The sequence below is a fragment of the Athene cunicularia genome, assembly GCF_003259725.1.
Source record: "Athene cunicularia isolate RWA chromosome 21 unlocalized genomic scaffold, athCun1 chr21_part1, whole genome shotgun sequence".
NCBI lineage: Eukaryota > Metazoa > Chordata > Aves > Strigiformes > Strigidae > Athene > Athene cunicularia.
Genome location: NW_020799127.1, coordinates 6,479,389 through 6,499,147, shown reverse-complemented (window position 1 = coordinate 6,499,147; position 19,759 = coordinate 6,479,389). Strand labels below are relative to the sequence as shown.

General features: G+C 42.3%; 2 protein-coding genes and 1 long non-coding RNA gene across 3 annotated transcripts in view; all 3 read left to right on the top strand.

Annotated features, from left to right (window-relative positions):
* SSU72 (SSU72 homolog, RNA polymerase II CTD phosphatase) overlaps positions 1-13,290 on the top strand; it is a 39,625-nt gene extending 26,335 nt beyond the window's left edge. The window contains exons 4-6 of the mRNA XM_026862949.1: positions 9,623-9,762; positions 11,514-11,632; positions 12,698-13,290. Coding sequence (XP_026718750.1) covers positions 9,623-9,762; positions 11,514-11,632; positions 12,698-12,799 — 361 coding nt within the window. The 3' untranslated portion in view covers positions 12,800-13,290. The remainder of the gene's footprint in view (positions 1-9,622; positions 9,763-11,513; positions 11,633-12,697) is intronic.
* Positions 13,291-19,033: 5,743 nt separating this feature from the next.
* Positions 19,034-19,568, top strand: LOC113488004. The gene is made up of 2 exons (XR_003399883.1): positions 19,034-19,287; positions 19,445-19,568. It is a non-coding gene; the product is annotated as an uncharacterized LOC113488004 (long non-coding RNA).
* A 128-nt stretch (positions 19,569-19,696) lies between these two features.
* Positions 19,697-19,759, top strand: part of TMEM240 (transmembrane protein 240) — a 23,270-nt gene continuing 23,207 nt past the window's right edge. The window contains exon 1 of the mRNA XM_026862948.1: positions 19,697-19,734. Coding sequence (XP_026718749.1) covers positions 19,697-19,734 — 38 coding nt within the window. The remainder of the gene's footprint in view (positions 19,735-19,759) is intronic.

Below are 19,759 nucleotides of genomic sequence, written 5' to 3'. Positions count from 1 at the left end.
AAGCTTTTGGGTATGGAAGAGCAAGTGAAAGGTTGATGCTTCATCATTTTTGTGTAATGACTCTGATCTTAAAAATTTCTCAGTACTGCCAAAGGCACAAATCGTAGAAATTGAGTGAACTGTGCCGAGTTTTTCTGATAATCTACATCTGAGATGGCTTCTAAGTGACTCACCTCCATGAAGCATTTTGAAAACTCATTTCTGTGTAGCTTGCCCTGTCTCCATGTAGTATGGCATTAAACATCTTCCAGCTACTTAGAGGAATGTTTTGAAATCTTCTAACAGATAGAAATGAAAGCTTCTTTGGCAGCTTTGGATACATTTGGAAAAGTGATCAATAACCCGCATCTCGCTAAGAAGGAAGATCAGAAAAATGTGAAAGGTAAGAGAAATCTGAGTAAGATGGCCATTGTTACCATTTTACACTGGTCATGCTCTTACAGTACCCAGGAGTGTGTGCAGACACGTGCTGCAAGCATTGGCAGAATTATTTGGATCACCGTGGTTTGTGAAGAATGGCATATATCCTTCTATGTCTTTCAAATATAATTCTGGCACTTGGGGATCCAGGTGCCAGATTTATTCAACTAGAGTAAATACAGCAGGGTTTCAGCAATGGACCAACGTTTAAAAAAAGTATTTAGCAGTGCAGATTACAAGTCTAGCATTGGGAATGGCAGGAGAGGTGTGTGCCAGTTTCTTCCTTTCCATCTCAGTAGAAACAAGTTGGCTGACACAACTGTATAAAATCCCACTCAATATAGAGAATGGTTGCTGGCATGGAATTCTTGTTGGAAGATCTTTTTCATGGGCTGTGCTAGTGTATGTGCAAGAAGTGTCTGAAGGGCTTCATCTCCCAGATAGACCTCAATCAGCCCTGAGAAATTCATAAACATGAGAGCTCTTTTCCAAAAAATTCTGCAATAAACTTCCGAGAGAAAGTCAGCAAAAGAGGAAATCTAATGTAAGTAGAAAGATGCGTTTAGATGCTTACTTTTCTCAAATGTGATGCTGCTACTTTATGGGATACTTATTTTTGACAAGGTAGTGAAAGTAGCCTTAAAATTAGAAGTGGTACTAATTACTGAAGTCTGTTTTCAGGATGTCTGAAAGAAACTTAGACTGTCTTGCTGCCATATACCTTAACTGGCAGAGCACAGATCTCATTTCAGGAAAAAAAATAATTAAAAAACCCTATATTTTCTGAAGATAATATGTTGGGTGAGAATGTTTTCTAGCTTTGCTGCCCAGTGACAGAACGGGCAGTCTTCAGGATCTTTAGAATTTAATGCAAGAATAGAGACATAATAACGACCAGTGTGAGCAGGGCTTACTGTGAGAAGTGTTTACCCAAGGCACACAAGCTGTGTGTCTGTAAGCTTTGCAGAATCGGTTGTTAACCAGGCACTGGATTAACCACATCCCTCTGTTCTTCAGCAGCCTGTTTGTAGTGTTGCACTAAGGAATGTTTGCTGCAGACCTCATCCAGCATGTTTCCAGCTCTGCATGCCGCTGTTTAAAAGCGGTCCTGCTGCCTTTATGAATGTGTTCTCAGGTTTTTCCCAAATGTGTTAAATGAAATGGCTTCATTGATTTAAGTTGTGTAATACTTGTGTTTTGCTTTATCTGAGTTACCCCATCCAGCTGTAATTATTTAGTTGAAAATGACCTTTGAGTTTGACAGTACAAAGCGATGACAACAACGGAAGCCAGTTTGACAGTAGTTGTTGCAGACCCTGTTTCTCTGAGACGTGAGATGGCGTGGCTAATGTGTTTCTGACAGACCTCTCTCCTCACAGCTACCTCAAAAGTACTTCCCCCTGCCCAGTCCTGCGACATTTGCTGCTCATCCTCTGAAATCTGGTGCTTGTTTCTAAACCTGAGAAGAACATCCAAAAGTAATGTGTGATACTTACGACTCCTCTTATGATTCCTTCTTGCTTGCCTACTAGTCCTGATAATGATTATAATGATTTCTGTATGCCTTCGTTACATATGTGTCACATGCTAGACTTATCGCTACTTTGAGCTATCTTGCAAAGTGACCAAGACACTGTAGATTCCAGCAATCAGAATCAAAACTCCTTGAAATACGCACTCAGATGAAGTGCACAGTCAGCTGATGGCACAAACAGAGCACTTCTCTGAAGTCATCTTGTGTTCTGTCTCTGGTATCCTTGTCTTTCTAGTAGTCCCCTTCAGTATGTCTGATAGCCCTTCTCCAGCTCTTTGGCTGGACTTTTCCATTGCTTCCATTCTCTTCCCCTTTGACAGCTTGTATCTGTCCAGTTTCATCCTTCAAATATAGTTTTAGCTGTTCAGCACCGACAAATCATTGCCTGGCACCTGAGCTCTAGGCTAAACTAAAGATTTTTTCCTCTCTCTGTGTGTGGGTATTTAGCTCTCAGCTTGAGGGCTCAACCAGGCTTGAGGAGACGAGCATAGCATGTTGTTCCATTTGGACCAGTTACTGTGAGCACACTCAGTTGGATTTTATCTGTGCAGCTTGTAGCTCAGTAATGCTATGTAGTTGTCCTTAGCAATGAAAAACGAGTGACACGTCAATTCTTTGCGAGTCATTAATGCAGGTAGAAATGTTATCAGAAATGTAATTTAACCCAAACTAGTGCGTGACATTCTGGGATGGCATATTCTTCTCAGTGTTAGGCCTGTAAGCTACACAGTGCCACCAAAGACTTGTGAGCAAACTAGTTTGTATTAAATCCACATCATTTCAATTGCAAAACGAAAGGCAACTTGTGCTCTGGGTAAGGAACGTAGACAGTTCTTGCAGTCATAATCGCAGTTGCTTGGAAAGTAGAATTTGTAGCGCTGGTGCCCATTTTTAGTCTTTTATTCCCTGTAAGAGGAACCGATTGTGAAGGTGGAAGAAGGTTGGGCAGTCTCACCCCCACACACGCTTCCTTTAAGGAAATGTCTAGTTCCTAGGCATTTTGCCAAGTGGGGTTTAACACAACGTATCTTCTGTTTATAATGCTGATACTAATAAATAAATTAAGATGACATGGAAAAGGGATCTGCAAATGTCATTCATACTAGTGTGAGAAGTATTCTGCTCTGCTACTGTTTTTTTCATGAAGAATTGCAGTATTGGAGTATGATGACAGCTGCACCAAAATGAATAATCAGCATGTCAGATTTATTTGAAGATGGAGAAGCTTTGGGTGCCAGCCATTACTTTAAAGATGTTTTTTTTTTCCCTAAAAAGTATGTATACATTTTAGGAAATGTAGTTTGCCCAATTATGTTTAATAAATTGTTCTCTAGCATATTTTGGATGACTGTAATTAATTTACATACCCCAAAACTTTCAGCTCAAATCACTTGAGTTTCACTGTTTCACCTGGGAGTTAAAATGAAACATTGAATGCTTTGCTCAGTAAGAGATCATTTTTCTCTTATCATACAGGATTTTAACTTAAATAGGTCAATATACTGGTATATAAATTGTATAAGGCAACATCTAAGTTTAGTCATCTGCAGACTAGTCATCTTTATGGGACCTGGTTGGACGTCCTTACACCAAGAGGAATGGAAGGTGATTTTTTTTCATGGAGGGTGGAAGAATTAAAACAGAGTAGCTGAGGTACAGATATGTCAGATTCTTTTTCATCAGGTATCAAGGAAGACTTTCCACCTTGATGACCCTAGATGTAGATGTTTACATACAGCCTTCTAAACCTGCATGGTTGAATTCATCTAAATTTCTTCTTAAGGTATGAAAAAATCCTGCAGAAAGTAAACTGTCTAGGTGCAGTGATTGCCATCAGTAAGCAGCTCTGTAAATGTAAACAAAGAAGCCCTTGTCTTAAAATGCAGCATCATGTGCTGAAATGTGTTAGGGCAAAGGAGGAGGCATGAAATTTAGGTTTGCTAGCATTGCTTACATGGTGCTTGGTATCCAGGTGGTGTCTTACAAGTTCTGAACTACACATTTCTTCAAAAACATGCGACTTAGATGGCCTACGGTGATGGTCGTTCCCCTCTGTCCATTCCTGAATATCAAGCTCTGAGGTTGAACTACTGTTGACATCTCCCTGCCGAATGAATAGGACATTCTGATGGCAGTTGGACACTGAGCTCTGCAAAACAATAATTTAGTGGGAAACAGAACTCACCTGGCTATGTCCGACTCTGGTTTTAGCCCATCCCGTTTTCCTGAACTTCTCATTCAGAATTTTGCAGTCTTGTATCTCAAAGCTGAGAAGGTAGGCAGAGGCCCCATCATCCTAGTTACTGGGAAGAACCCTCACCATTAACTAGATTTATTCCCAGTGAAGTGAATAGCTGTTCTTGATCCCTCCTGCTCTGGGAAGAGCAGCAGTGACCTTGTACTCTGACAGATTTGAATATGTTTACTGTTGTGCAGTCTACCTCTTTCCACCGTTAACTGTCTGATCTTGGGATTTATCAAAACCTCCTGTTTTTTTCTTTGCTAATCTGTTACTTTTTGTCAACCTCAAGTACAGGTTCTCTAAACACAATCCATAATATTCTCTGTGCAGACTAGTTGCTTTCTGTACCCTGTATCTTGCCGTATGCTTTGTGCCCTAAAATGAGTATCTGTCTTTATTTAATGCAAATAAAACTTGGTTTTCTTACATAATTTTCTATAAGCTTGTTTGGTGATAAAAAAAATGCTCGAGTTGCAGCCAGTACATTATTGTAAACTTGTTTCTGGGCTTGCTTTCTTCTTGCTGTCCTCTTGCGCTTCTACTTGAGAAGCGTATTCAACATAAAACTTTGAGGTGTGGAAGTGATGGAAGGTGTAAGGCTGGGTTAGGTGTGACCCATAGCACTTCATACTGGGGGGGTAGAATTCTTGTTAATGGGAAGTCAAATCTGATGCATTTCGCTATTATTTTAATGCAGATTTAGTAATCTTTTCAGATGCTGGCAATCCACTTTAATCTTGACGTACTGGGGAAATCAGTCTCAATGTGTAGCTCTTTTGAGAATATGCCATATTTTATCCAGGAGCTATTTTTCTGAAAAAAAGGAAAAGGTACTGTCTGTCCCTGCAGAGAAACTCCATGTCCCTTTCCTACTAGGTTCTGCTGTTTGGTGTGAAGAAGAGAATGCCTAGACTCCCTTTAGTTCTTAGACAGATTTACAAGTTGTTCTGAAGACCATCTTTAGTTTCCTAAAAAGTTGGCTTCTGAAATAGAACTCGAAACAACTGCTGTTCTTGAATATGGCTAAACAGCAGAGTGAGTGTATTAACAGGCATAGATGGGGAGATAGGGCTAACCTTTGAGTCATTAAAAAGAATTAATTGCACAATTAGTGATTTCTATGTAACTCTATGAGCATATTCAGTACAACTTTAATGGTTTCAAAAATAAAGACCAGACCCTGGAAAACCTAATTAGGAGAGAGTGTAAATATGCAAGACCACGTGCTTGAGCGTTGGGGGGTTTTGGTACTTTCCATAGTACCTGAATAGAATAACATGTAGCATCTGTAGGAGAAATTTTTGTTGTCATCCTTGTTCTAAGTCTGCCCATCACTTTTTTTTTTTTTTAAACATGTTTTACCCAGCTCACCTCTGACATATTAATCATACAGTGTTAGGGGTTGACTGATGTTGAAAAAAGCCACGTGCGTTGTTTTTTCCCCACTAGCCTTTTTTTCTCTTAATGAATTTCCGACAATATATTTCCAACACGGAATTAAAGCCACAAATATCTTTTAGGTTTGCAAGGATCCAATTTCCTAACAAACCCAGCAATCTACATTTTATTGAATTTTATAGTCTAGTAACCACCAAATCTTGGCCACTCTCTTCAACTACACAAGAAACACAATCAGCAGAACAGGAAGTTGGACACTTGGCGCAAGCAATGCGATTGTTACAGTTATTTTACAACGTGGGAGTGGTGTATATGGACACTGAGAAATAGTATTTTGGGGTAGGGAAAAATTAATTTAGCCTCGTAGGTTTTATGACATACTGTGCAGGTTTGTGGAGGGGAGAGCAAGGGATTAATCATAATCAGTGTGTGAAGATGATAATGAGAATATATTGAACCAGAAAAAACACTTCTGCTTCTCAGGATTATCTACGTTATTCTGTGCATGTTCTCTCATCTGCCAGTTTCACTTTAACAAAAGCTCTTCACAGTTTCTACCAAGACTTACTCATATTTTGTGAACTGGACCTATTAAAGTTACCCATCTTCCACTGCTGCCCTGAAGTAAAACCAGCAAATAGCCTTTTAGTTCTGTAAAACTTCTTCTGACTATTGCTTAGTGTTTGGGGAGACTGGTTTATACAGTATCTTTAATTGAGATTGCTTTCAGTAGAGGCTTTTGGAGGGAATGCGACAAACTCAGACACATTTTGGTGGGTTAGAACTTTTCACCTGCCTGGGAGGGGTGGGGAAAGGGGTTTAGAAGAGGTTATTGCGGATCCGTGATATTTTAAGTTGCACTGGATGACTTCCTGTGTCCATCCTTTTGCCATATAATACTGGCCAGAGGTTTTGAAAATTTGAAGTGTCTTGGCTGGAGGCATTGTTCAGTTAGTGCTCACAGCTGACGGTATTTTTGGGTCCCGTCAGTGAACAAATCACTGATAAACTGCTGAGAGGGGGAAGGGATGGTTAGCCATGGGGATTGGGCAGAGACCTATCGGGTGGATGGTAAAAGGCATTTCTGGTGTCTGGGACAGGAATTTAAATTTGGGTAGCAGAAACTATAAAAGCTGTAGGGGTTTAAACACTCACACACATAATTTACTAATTTTTTTAAAAATACATGTATATCTTCATCAATACATTACTATGGGGTATCCTTAAGTAAATGGAGATAATGCAGAGTCAGTGACAATAGAAATAGCTGGGTATAGGTATCTCCATAAGAACAAGCAACGATGCTGTGTCTGTTGGAAAAAAACTCAACTTGAACTGCAACATTTATTTTTTTTTTTTAATATCAAGTCTTCCCATTACGGAGTTGTCAAGCATAAATTTTATTATATTGTGGCTCTGTTTAGCATAGTTATTCCAATAAAGGTGATATCTGAATTGGACTCACTGTAAAAATGTGATGGCTTTACTATACCAATAGTTTGTAGTAGGTGAAGGCCTCTTTAGATAAATGTGTGCTTGTTTTGTTGACTTTCTGAACATGATAGTGTTAAGAGGGCTGCTATGGCCAGACAGCAGCACTGAAAGCCAGGTAAAAAATTCTGTGAGTACCTTCCAAAGAAGTGATTGCTGAAAAAAACGAGCCAGCATGCATAGGACAGGGAGCATGGAGTTGAAATCTGGTGAAAGGAAAGAGTCTGACTTAAATGATTCCACATCTGGCAGCATAGTGGAAATCATTAATAAGCCGTAATGACTTTGCATTTGCCTAAGCTCATACAGAAGCTGGGTTATGATTTTGCACTGAAAACAATCATGCAGATCACATCCCCCTGCTTGCTGAAAGGATGGCATGCTGTTTCTTTCCAGGTGAAAAAATTCAGACAACCGCATATGAAAGTGTCATGAATCTTAACTGCTTATTTCAGCCTCCTTTTATAGGCAGATGGACCCTTGGAAAAAAAATAGCTGTAAGTTGGCAGCAGAAAGCTCAACTGTGTGAAGCAGAAAGCTTGACTGTGTGGGTTTTTTGAATATGCGTAATTCTGTCTCCAAGCTCAGTCAGGAAAGCTAGGGGACAGATGCCAGCAACATTTTATCCTAGAAAGGGAAAAAAAAGAACCCAAAAAAAGTGTGTGGGTGGTTGTGGATTTTTTTTTTTTTTTCCTTGAACTGCGTGATATAGAAATGAGGACTGTAGAGCCCAGAAAGAGCTCACCTTCAACCTCAACAAAGCAATGCAACCAGATGTTTACGGGTATTTTGAAAATGGCTGTTGCAGTCACTTCCATGCTTTGCAAATAACCAGAGGTCTGAAATGGCGACATTGAAGTGGATTTTTTTTTTTTTTTTTTTTTAATCCCAAGCATAACAAACCCAAGGAGAGTTTACAGGGGTGCTGTGAGGAAGCAGTGGGTGCTGGTGTACAGGAGCTGCTTGTGAGACAGCTTTGGGCTGTCAGTGATATAGGGAGAAATCATTTGGGAGAGAAGAGGGGTAAAAGGCTTGGGGGGTGACCTGAAGAAAAGAAATGCCGTAGAAGTCAGTTGGCTGAGAGAGAATCGACAACATGTATTTGTGATAACGTATCATTCAGTTCATGATTCAAAATCGAAATTTTCTTTAGTCAAGTAGATAAAGAGCAATGATGCAGACACATGAGGGAACTGAACATATTTTCCATATAAAGGAGACTCTTATAGGTAGAAAGGTGGGTTTAATTTTTAATAGAGCTTAAACAACTTGAAAGACTTAAAAGCTTTGGGCGCCATTTGCTTGAAAACCGTTCAAGAACACTTTCTAATTTATTTAGGAGGTGCAGATCTGGCTGCCTAGGGCAATAGAACTTGAGATACCAGAGGGCAACTGCAGAAAGGCAGACAGAAAATTGTTGGTCTTTCGGTATGAAAGATCAGTGCTGGTCTCTGAAAAGAACTAAGATACCTGCTGAGTATGTATATGACCTTTTCAACATGGAAATAAACCAAGATGACCTCTTACTTGCTACTAATGATGGAAATTTTTTTTCTCAGAATCCTTCTCATCTCAAAAAATAGACTGTTACTCTTATTTTAAATTAAAATGTATATGCTTAGATGGCTAAAAATACTGCTGCTTCAAAGCAAGGACGAGATGCATCAAATTCCAGGCTTTCTTACTTCAAACCTTTCCTGGCATTCCTAATTTACCTATAAAACTTTGCCTTCAGAGGGAGTTTGGGTTTAGTTAAGTGAACAGATTTATGTGACAGTCAACCCTGGTATGCTCATAATGAAATTGCGTGTCCCCGAAGGCTGAGAAGACAGTGGGATTAGTGAGTCCTGTCTGAAAGGGGAATACGGGATGTAAATTTGAGCCTCAAGGTTACAGTACCAGCATAAATATAGCTACCAAGCAGCATAACAGATTCCTTTCACACAGTGACTGAAGTTCTGACAGGCATAAAGTCAGTGTTCTTCTTCATTCCCATTTATATATCTTGGGATATTTTTAAGGGATTATGCTTCTGTGATTTATTTAACTTTCTCTGGAAGTTCGGTTGCATAAACCCGAGGCCTGAGTTGGGACTTCACGCAGATGTGCGGTTGACACTAGAAACACCACGTCATTAACTTCCAAGGTAGAGGCTCCTGGAGTGAGGGGCGCTGACTTAAGTGAATGTAGGACGTTCTGCTCACACAAACAGCGAAGCCCATGTGTTCTAAGCATTATGGATATAAAAATAGTTGCCCAAGAAAAGTTGTCCTTCTGAGGAACTCGTCTCTTATGAGTCCCTTTTAAAGCTGTCTCTGCCGTTGTATTGACAGCGATAGTTCTCTAGAAACCAGAACCTGCTTGAATTACCCTGATGGGTGTCGTGCTGCCACCTTAGGGATCTGTTTAGTGGTCACTGATCTTTATGTTTGCGAACAAAGAATCTTATTTTAAAGATACAGTAATGATTGTACTGGTCATTTGCTCAAAAACATGACTTTTCTTAAAGTAAAGGTACTTAACTCAAGCAACTTCAGATACACACAGAATGGGATTTTACACATGTTGGACAGAAATAAGAGAATCAAGCCACGACCAGAAAGATTCCAGAACTGCAAAGATGTTTTTGATTTGATCCTAACGTGTGAAGAAAGAGTCTATGATCAAGTAGTAGAAGGTAAGGAGCTTGAACTGATAAACCAAGTTAATTTTGAGTGCTTTTTTTCCCCCCCCCTCTCCTCCCTGAAGTCCTTTACAAATCTGGAAACATCTCTGTCTCTTCTGCTGCTGGAACACCAGCAGGGACAAGAGCTCACAGTCCATTAGTCTAGACTTTTATGTACCAGAGAGGTATTCAGCCATCACTTATTTCTAAAAGATGCTGGTGTTGGCAGCTACAGAGAATGTGTATGTATAGCAATTTTAAGGGCTGACATGAGGAAATACCGTGCATTTGGAGAAACTCAAATGCATGTTTGGTTGGAAAACACTCATGGATCTAGAAAACTAGCAAGTTTTATGTGATGAGCGTTTTTATCACCCTGGGTTGATGGAGAAACAATTGTCTTCCTTAGGCAGCTTCCCTTCCCTTCCCTGCAGAAGACTTCCTGTGACCTACCAAGCAGTTTATCCACAATAAATACCTCCTGTGCAGGTGGAGAAACTGGTTTTGAGTGTGGTTAACGCTCTGCAAGCATGGTACAGCTTTGCCCTTCAGTGAGTCAAAGTGAGATATGCCAAAAGAGTCTGAGCTGGGATTTGGGTTGTGCATGAAGACAGTGCAGCAAGCCTGGTGGGAGCTCACTGGAAGTCACGGGGTTTCAGTGGTGACTCTGTTAGCTCCTGGGCTGAGAACCTTGCCTCTCTCTGGAGATGCTGGCTACAGGCTTATGTGAGCTTTAAAGTGTTCCCCTTTCATTGAAAGACCAGCCAGCTGAGTTAGTATCGTGCACAGAATTTAAAAGGCTGTTGCCTTGCCTTTTCAGTCCTCCGTGGTCACAAGCAATACAGAGCACGATACATTTGGGCTTCTGCAAGCTGAGCCATCAGTGTCCTGAATTTAAGTGTTATTGAAATGTGTTGGTAAATTCTGAGCACAACTGCCACTTGAGCGGACCTGCAGCAAGTTCAGCGTGTCTCACACAGAAAGCAGCTTTCGCTCTGATGTTTTAGGTACCCTGAGGAAGGGAGGGGAAGAGCAACCACTCGCTAATTTTCCAGTTGTGCGTGTCTCTAACTTCATGGTAACGCCCTCCATAACTGAGCAATGAAGGGCTTGAGTGCTACCGAATGGCTCTAGATGTGAAAGATGAAATTTTTAAATGGAGATTTGCCAAACTGAACTTGCAGAATGGGGTTCGGAGAGAACAACTTACAGCTTAAAAACTGTAACAGGAAGGTTATGTTAGAGAAGCGTAACAATAATACATGAGTGGAAAAGAATGTTTTATTTTTTCCCCCCTCCACCCCTTGTTAACCGGCAGAACACAAAGCTAGAATTTTCTAATGTGACTATCAGTGCTTAAATTGTAGGAGTTCGCCTTGCAGTTTAGTTTTCAGAGTGTTGTATATGCGGTGCTTTTTTAAAACTCCAGGAAAGGAAGCCCAAAATCACTCTTGACTTTTGAGACACTTGATCTTGGTCTTTAAAGACTGTCAGAGTAAGGTGAGCTGTAACTTTTCTTGACCAGGGCAAATAAACTGTCATGACCCTTCCACCAAACTGAATTCTTTTGTTTCCAAAATCCACCACTCTTTTTTTCCAAGTCAGAGGGACTGTTGTTTAAGACAATATTAAATAAACATGTTTGGAGAAGGCAGAGATGGACAATGTCTATGTATTTTTAAAAATGTTATGAACTCTCTGTGTAAAATATGATACCGTTCCACCCAAAGTTTTGCTGTTACGTGTGTTTTGTTTTCAAATAGATTTAAATTCCAGAGAGCAGGAGACATGTCAGCCAGTACATGTGATCAATGTGGACATTCAGGATAACCATGAGGAGGCAACTCTGGGTGCTTTCCTTATCTGTGAGCTCTGCCAGTGTGTAAGTAGAGAGGGCTCCCTGCCTGTGGGTACCTTGGACCCGGCTGACTGCCCAGGGGTTGGGGTTTGCTTAGTACTCCTTGAAGGTGCTGCCTATTGCAAAAGTTCTTTAAGGAAAATCCACGTCAAGAGGCACAAATTTCCCAATTCTTGTGATTATTTTTGGAGCTGTTGCGCAAAGAGATGAATTGTAACTTGAGCTCGTGGTTTCCAAAGCGGACTCTGTGTGCGCTCAAAGCTTCCCTGAAAAGCAGTATCCCAGAGCCCTGCACGTAACCATTACACATGTTGAGCCCAAACTCAAACCACTTTATGGCAAACACATCTATTTCAAAAGCAGTTGTAATACGTGGGTTTCAAACCCCAGAGTTGCATTCTGAATCACCGTACGCTTGGAAAACATCCTATGTAGGTGTATTTCGTAGTACCACCCTGTTGTGTGTATGATGTGGAAGAAAGGAATGGTGCCTTCTGTCATCCATATTCAGGGACCCTCACCCTTGAAGTAGCACTGAAATAAGCTCCACTCAGAGCAGTCGATGTAGCGGTGAAGACAACAGAGGAAGGATCTGTGTCCTTCACAGTGTGCAAGTTGATGAGTTCACCGATTCCAGTGTGGCAACAGGCTATTTTTTTTTTTTTTTTTTTTTTTTTTTTTTTTTTTTACGCCAGCCTGCGTGATCTACTCTGGTCTGAAATCCTTCCCAGATTCAAAAGCCTGAGAGGGTTCAAGGACTTGAAATTTTCGCCATCTGTTCAGTGTGCTTGTAGCTATTCTGAAGCTTCCATTTGTTATCTAGTGGGGATGGATGTTGCCTACTCAACAAAGTACTAGTTAAGTGCCAGATCAGTGGGTTGGAGAAGGAAGGATATGCAGATAAACACGATGCGGGATACATGTACATTTGGGAATGCTGGGAATCTCAGTAAAGCCCCCAGTGCTGCACTGTTTGGTACAGCCTGCTGGTTTAGACTTCACAGTAAGCCAAAAGCATTGAATTATTACAGTTTTCTAAACTGCATCGTATCCTTGGAGTCTGGTTGCTTAGTGTTTTTTCTCTTCTAGATACAGCACACAGAAGACATGGAAAATGAAATAGATGAGCTGTTACAGGAATTTGAAGAGAAAAGTGGAAGGACTTTTCTTCATACTGTCTGCTTTTATTAAAGCACATCTGTCTCTTAGGCCTTAATACAGATGAGGGAAGCATGTGTTTAAAGTTCTGATTATACTGTATTTTCCTGGAAAATGAATATTGATTTTTTTTTGTTTAAAAACTCCTTTTCAGTGTCTTTTTGTTTCGTTTCAGGTATTCTGTCACAGGTAGGCAGAGATACTGCTTGGGGTTGTACATATGAGATGATTAAAAAGTATACACAAAGGCCACCTATTTAAAAATGAAAATCAAGTTTTTCTTTAAATCCTACTTTAATTATTGCAAGTAGGTTTTTAATTATAAAGAGAATGTTTCTTGAATATAAGTTTATAATGTATTTTTCCAGCTTACAAATTTATTTTATTTCAGTTGTGCTTTTTTTTTTTTTTTTATTATTATTTTAATGTGACAGAATGGCTGAACTACGTGAGGATATGAGTGGAACAATGGAAAACGAGTATCTGTATATTATTAGATATAAAGTTGGAAGCCTCCAATAAAAATGAAAAACCTGTAAGTTTGTCTGTTTTCAAAATAGAAGCTGAATAAGCGTGACTCTTCTCTGTGAGGTAAAACACAAAGGTATCTGAAGTAGCACAAGAATGCACATTCCTCCAGAGTGGCTTGGAGAGGGTAGTGACAGCAAGATGTGGATAGGATTCAGAAGACCTGGACGGTGTCCCCTGTATTTGGGCAGCTCATCATGATTTTTGATCCCGCACTGAACTGAAGTGAACTGCTTGCTTTGCATGAATCGGGGCACTACCAGGAAATCTTTTGAGATCTTAATTGCTTTTGAATTATTGTATCTGAGATTAATAAGACTGTGAAGCAGTCGGGGCCAATTGTCTGTATGTCTTCTGTAAGGATAGATGGGGAGAAATGGCAAACTCCATTGTCAATAGAAATAGTTTAAAGCTTTTTTTTTTTTTTTCACTGAAGTAGTTTTTGACTAGAAGCATTTTCCTCCCATACAGCAGCAATAAACATGCTGATCATGGCTCAGATTCCAGAAACTGAATATGTGTATACAAACAGAGCAAAACCTTAGACTTCTGTTTGTTCAAACTGATAAAAAATTATTTGTCATTCAAAATGTGAACGGTAAAGAGTTGCTGCTTACAGGCAAGAGAAGACTGAAAGTTGTTTTGTGAAAGGAACCTGTAAATGATTTGGAGCAAATGAGGACTGTATGTTCTTTAATACTCGGATACGTGGGGACAACTTCTTAAAACATCGTGTTAAAAATGTCGTGTGAATTGGGATTTGAGTTCCTGACTTCTCTCTCTCTCATTCTCTGACCTCTGACAGCTTGCATGAATCCCCTGATTTTCCTTAACTTTAAATGTTAGTAACAGTTGTTAGTAGTTACAATTAGTAAAGTGTTAAGTACTTTCTCTCAATTTAGGGCCACGGTACCCATCTGCGCAGACAGCTTCGGCTGTGTGTGTCCTAAGTCCTATGGCAATGCTACTTAACCTCACGCAGAAACACACTCATAAACCGCAAGTCCCTACCTGAAAACACTTCTTTGCAGTCGCAAATCTTGGTCTGTTGAGTCAGGCCCCCAAAGAAATCGTAGACCTCTCTCTACTCCTGGGATCTGGGGGTTGGCTGTGGTTTCAACTGCCTTGTGGGAAAACGCAGACCTCTGCCAGCTCAATCTGTGTCCTGGACAGTGTCCAAATGGGTCACTGCATCACACTCGGGTCCCAGGAACGTTTAATATCCCTGAATTACCTGCGCCGTTTTTCTTGTCTGTTAAAAATACTTAAAGCAAAAAACTTTTGCGGAGAGTGGATGAAGAGATCGGAACAATTAGGGGGTGGGGAGTTCAAGCAGCAGTTGCGATAAGGTTTGCCGAGTTTCCCGATTGGCTTGTCCTAACCCATTTTGTTTCTGGAGACCCTGTGTTTGAAGGATTTCAGTCAGCCTCCTCTGCTTCTGCTCATTTGTCTGATACCATCGCCTGTTACCATGGGGATATTTACAGCCAAAGGAAGAAGATGATTCTGTAAGGACTGAACTGCTTTAGCTGATCTCTTTAAAAAGACATTTCAAGCAAGCACGATACTGAGTATTTTGAGCAGAGTTTTCCCTCCCTATACAGTATCAGTACTGAAGTCTACTCTGGGGCAAGGTAAAACTTGGAGAGTGTTTGGAAATGTTTTCTACTTTCAACTTAATTCACCCTAAGCAAAGTTCTTGTTGTTATTTTAGAGAAAGACAGTACAAACCCAAACAGGATGCTTTAACCCGTGTTTTGTGTGTATGTAGAGATGGATGGCAGTCTTATTACATAAAGATTATGCTTTTCTTGTGCGTAATAGGCGGAGAATTCTGTCTGCTGTAGTGCTAAGTATGGATTAATCAGTGGAGCTTCAGTTCACTGCATCTCTTTAACTGAAACGAGAAGCCTTGGTCTAAACCCATGACAGTATATAGGATGTTAGAGAATTGTTCTTTCCATCCTGAACGTTCTGTTCATAAGCAGAAGCAACACTGGGAGCTGGTTGTTTGTCCTCTCTTTATTTACCAGTGTGCAGCAGGATGTTTGACCTGGATGGACAGGCAAGTATTCTGAACAATCCACAGTCCACTTCAAAGTATTTCGGATTTTTGTGAGCAAAACCTGTTCTTCAGCTAAAGCTGTTCTTACTCTGACACATTACTTGTCTTTTAACTTACAGGTTTGTGAAAAATGTGCACCTTTATATAGTTACTTTGTCTCCATATCCTTCATTTGCATTGAAATCCAGGAATTTTACGGGGTCCTAGTCTTGTTTGAGACACACATATATTTATACACATACAAATACATACCTGGGTATAACACAGACTGGCTAAACACAAGGTCAAAGTTATTTTTGGTGTCAAAAAGAAATTTCAAGAGAAACTTCTGTTTAAAGTCAGTGGGGAAAAAAATAATTTATTTTTCCTGTATGAGTCGGGTGGCATGTATGTGCTGATGGTGTGCTCTTCCCTGCCTTGTAGATACCTTGGTACTCCTGCTCATCAGTGCTGAAAGGTGGCCCATTTCTTTTTTTACGTCCTGTAGTCGGCCGCCTTCCTGTTTAATGAAGGAAAGCAACGAGGGGTTAACACCTTGTGAGCACAGGCTGTGAGTATTTGGAATTTGGCTGTGATGGGAGATTTCTGCTGTAAATGAGAGTTTTCAGCTGTCTAGGCTGTTCTTCCAGTTCCCATAAGGCCAGCAGAGGTGGCTTTTAAAATGCAGATTCCTCCTAGAGGTTCCCCCCCCCTTTCTAAATGTAGTGATTTATGTTTTGTCAGCACTCCTCTCACTTTTTGGACTTTCTGGGAAAGGCCGTATTGATCAAAGAGCAGAATCTATCGAGGTGTGTTTATAAGATCTTGTTCTTGATGCTGTGAAGTTGACGTTACGTCCTGTGTGGGCAGATCTTTGCCAAGACCTTCCTGAGGTTTCCATCTCCCATCTCAGCCCTCTGCAGATCCTCTCCGTAAGGCACAGAGCACTTTGCTTCCAGTTTGCAGTCTGTTCTCTGTCACACAAGTCACTCTAGATTTTGTGTCTGGTTTCTGTGGTTTGTGTCTTGCTCAAGACCGTAACGTTCATGAACATTCTGCCTCCTGTCGGGCCTCGGCATGTCTTTCGAATAGGTTTATGTCAATAAAATCTGGTGATTAAAGAGCAGTGCCTTTTCTCCCCCTGCACTGCTGGTGTCTTAGCCCCAAAAATTCTCTTGCTTTTTGGCTTCCTTCACCTGCCTGTAAGGCTCAGGGCACAAGTCATGCAGCTAACGCCATCAGGCTGCCTGTGGTGGGGAAGAGCATTCTGCCCTGGGCTTCCCGATTGCTGGATCTGACTCTGCAAAGATCAGTGATCCTAGCGAGGCTTCCCCAGTGCAGCAACCTAATGAATTTGTTGCTAGGCAGATTATCCAGCTTCAACTTCTATTTCTTATACATGTAGGAGCTTTGGAGAATAAAGACAAACACGAATGCTTGTACCAGCACAGGAGCTGTGCAAAGAACAGGGGAATAAAAAAGTCAGCAGAGTATAGGGAGGGTGTGGGACAGCCTCCTCTTAGGGAAGAGAAAAAATTAATAAAGGAGAAAGGAGGGAAGTGCTAGCTCTAGTTGTTGTTAGACTCTTCTTTAAATTCTGTTTGGTGTGAGCACTGCAGAACGCCAGCTGAGGTCTGTGCTCCCTTCGAGAGGAACGTAGAGGGAGTCAGTTCCTGGGAACTCGGCTTGTGACAATATTCCTGCCTGGGGCTGCATATTCACAAGGGAAAAAAAAAAAACAAAACCTGAGGTGGTTCCCATACAGATCTGTCTGGTCTTTTTTGTCATCTTAGCCAGTACTGCTGGGGGTTAAAAGAAATTTTATAAGGAGGGAAGGATACGCTCACCCTATGCCCTCAAGGGCTGAGAAATAAAGGAGGCTGGGTGGCAGGACCGGGTTGTGCAGCGGGGTTGGGTTAAAACAAAGGAAAAGGTGGTCCCTTGGGTAGGGAATGGCCAAACGCCGTGGAGATTTGTAATGCGGACTGTGGCCTTGTCTGCGTGAGGGTGGTGGTGACAGTACAGCGTGAGCCTCGAAGCTGAACCAGGAGCCAGAGGTAGTGTGGATGTTTGCTCTCAAAGAGGAGCAGCTTACTCCTAGAAATAGTTTAACAAACCCTCTGTAAACTGTTGTGGTGGCAACCTGGAACTGTGGAAGCACCTGTCAGCGCCCATGCTAAGAAGTCAGTCATTGCTCATACAAATGTAATGTCCCTTTGCTCAAATACAGTCGGTCCCTGCTGCCTGTTGGCATTCGGTGGAAATCACTAGAGAAACGACTCTTGGCCTTATTTCCCCTGGACATGCAGCTGGAAGGCTGGACTGGGGGGGTGGTGGGTCTCCAGCTAATGAGGCTCTGAGCAGCCGAGAGTTCAACGTGTGCTCGTGATGCCGGGGGCACAAATGCTGCTGATGGTTTGGTTCTGCGAGAACAGGCGCTCAGCTCACGTTGGCCCAGGTTGGTCTCCAGTCTGATCACGGCCGTGGCGGTGCAGAACTCATCGCTTCCACCACGGCTTGGTGAAGAGCTGCCGCTCGGAAACCCAAGGCTGGACTGGGGCTGGGGAGCAAAGCTAGGTGTCGTGGTGTCCGGCGGATGGGACGAGACAAGCTTTGCAGGGTCCAGCCAAGTCTGGATGTGTTGCAAACGGGCCAGCAAGAACAAGGAGGAAACCTGTTTGACTGCCACGCTGCACTGAAGCGATGTGAGATGTTCCTGGCTGCAGAATGGCAGATGTCGCTTGGTACTCCTGCCACCTGAAGGAGGATGAAGTGGAGGAGAGGAGAGGAAATTCCTGATGGAATTCAGTGCCACAGAAGATCGTTGACTCAAACGTTCTGCGTGGCAACTGGATTTGGTGAAGGCACTGATAATTTCATGGCTGCTATTCGCATTTCCAGCCCCGCCAGATTTAGTAAATCCTGCTCTCTGGGCAGTGCTGGTGGGTGCAAGAGAGGACCTTCCCCCTACCCTGTATGTTATTTTGCCCAGGATTAGGCTGAGGTTTGTGGGCTGTCAGGCAGCTGTACTGCCCTGTAGCTGAAGGTGGGAGGTAAAGGTGCGGCCAGGACTGCCACGTTCACAGACCAGGGATGTTTGGAGTCCCCGTCAGCCAGGACTTCAGCTCCAAAAGCACAGCGAGGAGCTGTGCTGAGAAACCCGGCTTACCCCGAGTCCCTGACAACGTCTTTGCTCAGCGCCTTAAGCCCAGCTGAGAGCTGAGCCAGCCTAGTCTGTGGGGATGGCTGGGAGGTCGGAAGCGTTGGCTGGTGGCCAGGCAAAACTTCAGTTGCGCACAATTCCTTGAGACTTGTCTTCAAACTGTCTGTTCTCTCCTGTGATTTTAGTTGGCTGTTACTTTAAAAATGCCTGTGTTTTCTACAACTAGCAGAGTAACTAGCTGCATTCTCTCTGCATTACTTTTTCTGAGGTCTGCATAGAGATGGTGGAAACAGTCAGAGGTGGAAGCAGCTCGGGGCAGAGGATTGCTGAGGAGGGAACCCTGATGGGTTGGGCAGGATTGTGGCACGAGCCACCTTCCCAGCCGTGCTGCTCTTTGGCGTGAAGTGCCTGGCTTCTCCAATGTTTCATGTATGTGGTTTAATTAAAAAAAAAAAAAAAAAATCTGCAATGCAATCTGTGCTCTAATTTGAGGACACCATTTAGTGATTTTAATTGTGTGACAGTATTTTGGTATTTTCAATACCCAGTAGTAGGTTAATGACTGTTCCTTGAAGAATGGAGTTTATATAACACAAGTCATTACATAAGGAGGCTGATTGTGGCCTGAGGAACAGAAGGAAAACAAATATGCAAGAATGCAAAACCCAGAACAAGAAAACTCTACTTTGATGCTCCTGAGAAGCCTGAGATAGAAACGATACTTGGGTTCCAGCAAGGTGAAACTAACCTTGAGGACGTGGAGGTGAAGGCTCTGCACGACACGACGTGAGGAGCGTCAAACTGTGTGTTACCACGCATTTCCCACGTGGTGGCTGTAATCTCCTCTGCTCCTCTGGATCGCACGCTTTAACGTTCGAAAGAACAGCAAACAAACAAGCAAAAAGTTATTGGCTGGTCACTTGGTTTCTTTTATTTTCCCCAGAAGCTCCTAAATGTGGCCTGCGTTGGACTGACCCAATATCTCGGTGGAATTAAAACCGCGGGAGAACCCGAAGCACGACCTTTTGCTCGGACCTTAGATCTCAGACGGGACAGAGTCGCACGTGGTAATTCTCATTTTTCTCACAAGGAGTGAGCGGGTCTCCCGCCTCTGCATCACCCCGGCTTTTCTTAGGGGGCTGAGGCCGGGTAGGGGGGGGACTTGGCAGAGGTGGGGATTGCTCCCAGCTCAAAGATGGGCCGAGTGGCCCCCCCCCTGCCTGCATCCCTTGGGTGCTGCCCCCCCCCCGCCCGCCTC